We start from the raw sequence: 6,816 nt of genomic DNA, 5'->3' as shown, positions 1-6,816 counted from the left end.
TTTGTTCCTCGTGTTAAAATATCTTTTGGTAAAAGAGCTTTTATCATTTAACTGTTAATATTCAATTAATTGCATAATTAATGCAAATGCAAACCCTGTTGTCATACGTTGGACTGTACATGTTTTTCTTAAGGATACTGTTGTTTATATTGTGTTTTTATATATTTTATTAGTTTCTCTCTCTCTCTCTTTCTCTCTCTCTCTCTATGATAAACTTGATGCTTTTTTCCCTGCTTCTGCTAACGTTTAACGCTTTGTTGTTGTTTCTTGAACATTTTGTAATTTGTGTTTTGTTTTCTTGTTTTTATTATCATTTTGTGATAGCGATAAATTGTGGTAACCTGAGATCTCATGGGATTTGTTCCAAGAATCAAATTCAAAATCAAATTTTGCTAATAATAATAACAATAATAATAATAAGAAGAAGAAGTAGAAGAAGAAGGTTAGTGTAGGCTGCATTCAGCTGTTTGTTAAGACATTTCTTTCTGCAAGCTTTACATTTAATTAGAGACAATGGACTTTTCATTGGGCTTTATTTTACAAAAGCAACCGACTAGAAGTACATTATCCCTTACATAATAGAGGAACTATAATGTAATGAACTAGAGCTGTTGTTATTCTGCTATAGGACACTTGGTTAAATATGGATGCTGCATAAATGGCCACAAAATGTAAAAAATACTAAGAGTAGAAATAGTCTAGCATTGTTTATTTGCAAATAACATTTTAGTTTGGTACTATATATCTAATGCTGTTAAATTCGAACTTGGTTTAACCCTCCTGTTGACTAACAGGTGAAAAATGACTTGGGCACCATTTTAACAGCAGAAAAAAAACCTAAACAATGTTTTTGGTGAAAAAAACAACAACAAAAAACAACAGCAATAACAACAAAGTTTAGAGACCTAAAATGACCAAACATTAGAAAGAAAATCATTTTCTATTTTAATAATTTCTGTTGTTAACATTACATGACAAGATTTGACACATTTGATTCTATACCAACAGTTATCAATCAATTTAATAATAATAGTAAAAAAACAACAACAAAAAAAAAACATGTATTTTCAGCATTGTTTAGTTCAGCTAAAAATCCTTTTTACAGTTATTTAAGGACAGAAACCGTGTCTTCACATTACAGAATCAGAGTTTCATGTGTTTGCATTTCAGGACAGCCATTATTTGGTAAACAGCAAGCTGCATTTAATTCTCTCCCATGATTTCAGCTGCCGCAAAACTCATTAACAGCCCCCAAAAATAATTAGCGTTGCGGGAAGGAAACAAACAAAAAAAAAGGACCCAGAGGTAAAATTATGCATTCAAAGTTTTGTTTGTTTTTCTGTTGTGCTTCTGAGTCTAAGAACAAGGCTTTATTCTAGTGTCACAAACAGAAGATCCACATGCTGAGCAAACATCTGTGAGTCTAATCTACAGGAGAAACCATAAAGAAAAGATTTAAACACACAGTTTACCTAAAAAAAAGGAACATGCTGTCAATATTTACTCATCGCTATGTTTTTCCACACTTTTGAAATAATGTGAATCACCATGCAATCACAATTAAAGTAATTATTGGAGATTTGAGTCTTAAAAAGAGATGCAAAAGAACAATAAAAAAATAATCATAAATAAATGTCATCTAATAAATAAGCTAAAATTAAGCTTAAATCAGCTGAGACTCTTTGAAAATATGTGTAATATATTTCACTTATGTCTCGTTTCCAATAAGTGGTATGGTTTAGTTTGGTACGGGTCACGTTTATCAGGCATGTGTCTCCACTGCCAATCGGTAATAATGGTACCTTTTTGGTGGGCGTGGTGTATGACAGAAAGTTCTTCATTCTTGCTCGAGGAAATGTAAAAATATATACAGGTCGTTCACAGATGCTTTAAATAGGCCTACTTGTGTTCAAATGTTAAAATCTAACCTTTCTATGAACAGGATTTGGTTATAACTCCAGATCAATGTGAATAGCCCAGTGGTCCCCAACCTTTCATCACCGCGGACCGGTCAACGCTTGACAATTTTACCATGGACCGGTGTGGTGGGACGTGACGCTATAGTTCGTAGGTTGCTAGATGACCATCAACCATTTTATCAGAGGATGACAAGCTAACAAAACATTGCTGTCACTCTGATACAAGTTTTATTCATGGAGAAAATTATAAAGCACTGCAGTGTTTGGGTGTTCTGTGTTTGCCTGAGATGATTAGTCAACCGAAATTTGTATATTCCATACAAGCTGAAGCTGATCGGGTGCGCTCTTGGCATTCATTCAACTGGGGGAGTCTGGAAGGCGCAAGTGTGTCACGCGGCTTGCTCAGACAAGCCGCGTACCTCCATTGGAAATAACAAACTTGCAGGGACTCTATAAAAGACGCGATATGCGAACAGCGCCTGATTTGCTAACAAATGGGTTGTGGATACTTGGCAGTTTGCGAGTCCTTCCCCTTCACAAAGAAACTTTCCAAAGACATCTGTTTCTTACTCATTTTGTGCTTGTGGGTTAAATTTAGGTGCTTAAGTAACCGAGATGTATGCGAGAGAATACTGTCATTTTTCAAACAAAAGATTTCATCAAAATAAAATATCATTAAGACTAAGATAATAAACAAAGCGGAAATAATTAATGATTTCTAGCGCAACCCGATACCAATTGATTCCCGGACCAGTACCAGTCCGCAGCCCAGTGGTTGAGGACCAATGAAATAGCCTACATTGTAAAAAAAACTCTGTAAGTTTACACTTTATTTCCTGCAACTGGGGTGCCAGAAAAAAAACGTAAAATAACGGCCGTTAAATTTCAGAAATTTACTGTAAAATAACAGAGGTTGAATTACAGAAATTTGCTGTAAAATATCAGACATTAAATTTCAGAAATTTACTGTAAAATAACAGAGGTTGAATTTCAGAAATTGCGATCAGTGTTTATTATTTATGTTTATTTAGATGACAAAGTTAGTTCAAGTTAGATTACTATTGTTACTATTACTAGTACTAGCTATGACTGTGTAAATTAATAACATACATTCAAAATATTGAAAAAGCTTTTTTTGTGTTATATTTTAGTTCCAGACACTTTTGGTAAAACAAATCAAGATACACAAACAATATATATATATATATATATATATATATATATATATATAACAAATATTTAACCCAACTGATTGAGTTAATAATATATAACCCAATAAAGGTTAAAAATAACCCAATAAAGCACCAAATATCAGTCCAGGGCAGTCTTTTGAGTGCCTTGGACTGATTTCTGTTGTTGTTTTGATGAATTACTTATCCAAAGATCACCGACCAAATATTTGAGTTACCCCTGAGCCCTTTTTGTTTGTTTTTTGGATTAAGCGCCAAATATGTTTAACTCAACCATAAGTTTAAACAAATAACTCAACGTTGTTAAAGTGGTAAATGCCTATAAATGCAAAATTTGTCCTCTTTTACTGTAAATGCATGTAAGAAAATGCTAATTTTCTTCTCCCACAGAAGCTGAAAATCTCTGAACGTGTCTTCTGAATGTCATCATGATGAATTTTTAGTTCATTTTTTAAGGTATTTTATTTTTTATTCCTTTAAGAATCACCTCATAAGAACAGAATAAACATGAGGAGATCCATGTGTTGAGTGAGCTACTCTAAAGTCATATAAAACACTAGGCAGAGTTTAGATCAGGAATAAAAATGATGCTTGTGTATAAGCTTCACATAAATCAGAAGCGAAGTATACGGTTTATAAAAAAAGTGAGTTTTAAGACTCTCTGGAAATACATTTCTGTGCTTGAAGAAACAAGGCAAATTTGTGATGTTCTTGCTGAAATTGGCTGTCCTCATAAATATGTCATTGGATTTGGGAACATAAATATATTGGGATATATTCAGGAAAGCGCATGGGTTTGTGAAATGCCATCAGAGCTTAACAGCAATTGCTTGTATTTATTCCAGGGAGATTTTGAGATCTGAGCGCATTTTATGCACTTACAAATGGAGGTGAAAGGTAACGGTAAATCTTTTAGTACTGAGGCAGACAGGCATACCAATGCTGTACCTGACAAACAGTGGAAATATTCATTGAGCAGATATATCACGCCTCATGCATGTGTGAAACTTTAAACCGTGAGATCATGTGAAAACAAGCTTCGTCTAATAAAACGTGGCATTATTCTGTGATGCGAGATCTGCAAATAGAGATGGTGATGCTCACTCCAGTATGGTAATGCTTAATATTGCATATTTTAACAGTATAAGGGACTGCTTATCACGCTGAAAACTTCTCAGGTTTATTTAACGAGTTCATTTCTCTATAGACACATAATTCAAAGTCTGATTTTATTATTGGCATTATTAATAGTGAGATTTTGTGTGTGCCTGAATTATTAGGGTTGGGTATTGTTTGGGGTTATTTCGATAACAGTGCTTAATTGATACTTTTAAAATGATACCGGTGCCAAAACAGTGGCCAAAATGATACTTTTGAGCCAAAAAATTATGGCTTTTATGATAAATATTTTTTATCATTTTAATTGAACAATATAATTAAGGTTTAAAGTAAACATCAATATATATTTTATATATTTGAATTGCATTAATATATTTCTTTCAATAATTTGTTTGTTAGCATGAATTTAAGATTTGCATTATGCAATTAACATTATGTTAGCTTAATACTAACCTGTAATTTTTTTTTTCTAGGGTTAGGGCTTGTAACTTTATTTACATGGACATTAGTAATCTAATTATTTGCCTTAATCAGAAAAAGACAGTATGATTACATTTGGTGTTATGTAAGGTGTTTACATTAGTTGATTTTTAAATGTTTTTGAATGTCAGTGGTCCTTTAAGATAATCAAAAAAAGTTGTTTTCTTGGTAGACTCTTAATCAGAGTATTGTCTTAATCAGAGTATTGATGTCCATATAAACGTACTCAGTAAAAGTGCTAGATGAGGTTGCAAGCTGTCAAAGACAGTGCATTCCTCTGCCTTTACTTTGATTCCATGCGCCCTCAAATGTTTCATTAGGTTGGTATGATTCCCCCCTTACACACAAGCTGAGTCAGAATCCTTGCTTGTAAAAAAAAAAAAAAAAATAGCCATACTTTGGAACCTTTAGTTTAAGCAAATTTGATTTATGCGTGTTGAAGAATCGGATTGGAGTTGCTCACTGGATGCGCTGTACTGTGCGCATTGCCAACACGGGGAGAACATGCAAACTCCACACAGAAATGCCAACTGACCCAGCCAGAGCTCAAACCAGCGACCTTCTTGCTGTGAGACGACAGTGCTACCCACTGCGCCATAGCGCCGCACTTTGTGGACTTATGTGAAATGACGTACTGAAACTTGACACCCCCAAAAAAAAAAAAAAAAAAACTGTTTTTGATTTGTATTTAAAGTTTACAATGCAAATCCAATTAGATCCACTTGTTTGGTAAACAAAGCAAGTTTTTCATATAATATATCCAGTAAACGACAATGTAAATAAATTATTTAAACATTTGCATACTATTCAATAATATAACTGATAATAATATGTAAACTAAATAAATATTCATACAATTTCATAAATTAACAGACTTTTTTTTTTTAAAATCTGTGTCAATTCTTTATAGGCTTAATCATAATTTATTAAACTAAGTTAACAGGGTTTCTAGCTTATTTCTTTAAATTATACAAGTTGATTTACGTCAGTTTAACATAATTTAAGTTAAACCAAGGTTACTTTGATTCAGCTAAAAAGTTGAAGAGTGTGTGTGTGTGTGTTTTGAATATGCTTCATTTCTTTCTCTAATCTGCCCTGTAAAGCGGGTATTTGCGACAAAATGAGGCTGAAGTTCACTGAGAAAATGAGGAGGAAAGGAGGGAAAGAGCGTTTGAGAGTGAAGTACAGTGAGCAGCGGAGACGATGGAGATGAATAACTGTAAGTAACTTTTTACTCTGTAGAATGTGTTGAGTGAGGTATCTTGAAGATGGTAATGCTATTGCTATGCGAGAACTAGAATAGCGTGTGATTTGAAGAATTATTGAAAACATTTACACTGTAAGAAGAAAATCTTATTATACAAATATTATTTATATATTAACACAATACACTGGGCTTTTATTTGTTGTGGCACAGGGTTCAATGTTTTGAATGTGTTGAACGTTTACAATTCTGGTAGCAATTAACGTCATTAAATGAATTGGTTCCAACTATTTCCCCTCTCCTTTGAAATTTGTTTTCAGTTATAATGTATTTTTTCCATTAATTTGCTCGTTCATTTGTCAGCTCGTTCACTCAAATGTTTCGATTAAATATATATTGTTTTATAATTTGATACAATACTAAATAACTTAATATTCACTTTATCAGCTTAAATGAAAGTTATAAGTGCTATATATAAGCTGAAATATAATATTCATATTTTTGTTCCATTCCAGTGTAAACAATACTAATTGAAAATGATTTTAGCAAAAATTCTAATAAAATTTTATATTATTTGTAAAATATTTTTAAGTTTAATATATATATATATATATATATATATATATATATATATATATATATGCTTGGGTGGTAATACAGTAATATGGTATTCCACGGGATCTAAAAGTAGCAATGGTGTCAGTTTCAATACCGTTATACCGTCATAAAAAACAATGCACTTAAATAGGAGACAAATATTAAATATCCTTTATTTAATGCCTACAAATGCGTATGCGTGATTTTTATCATGGGACACTGTGGAGGAGAGAGAGAGAGAGGGAGAGAGAGGGAGAGGTGAGGTGGCGAGTCGCGCACCAAGTGACCTGCAGTTTGGCAGTATTTC

The 6,816-nt window shown here is 32.7% G+C and overlaps 1 protein-coding gene across 1 annotated transcript in view; it reads left to right on the top strand.

Moving 5' to 3' along the window:
• Positions 1–5,825: 5,825 nt before the first annotated feature.
• Positions 5,826–6,816, top strand: part of LOC100537649 (N-acetyltransferase family 8 member 3) — a 6,885-nt gene continuing 5,894 nt past the window's right edge. The window contains exon 1 of the mRNA XM_021469855.3: positions 5,826–5,927. Within this exon, the coding sequence (XP_021325530.1) occupies positions 5,912–5,927 (16 nt within the window). The 5' untranslated portion in view covers positions 5,826–5,911. The remainder of the gene's footprint in view (positions 5,928–6,816) is intronic.

The sequence above is a fragment of the Danio rerio genome, chromosome 23, assembly GCF_049306965.1.
Source record: "Danio rerio strain Tuebingen ecotype United States chromosome 23, GRCz12tu, whole genome shotgun sequence".
Taxonomy (NCBI): domain Eukaryota; kingdom Metazoa; phylum Chordata; class Actinopteri; order Cypriniformes; family Danionidae; genus Danio; species Danio rerio.
This window is presented reverse-complemented; position numbering and strand designations above follow the sequence as displayed.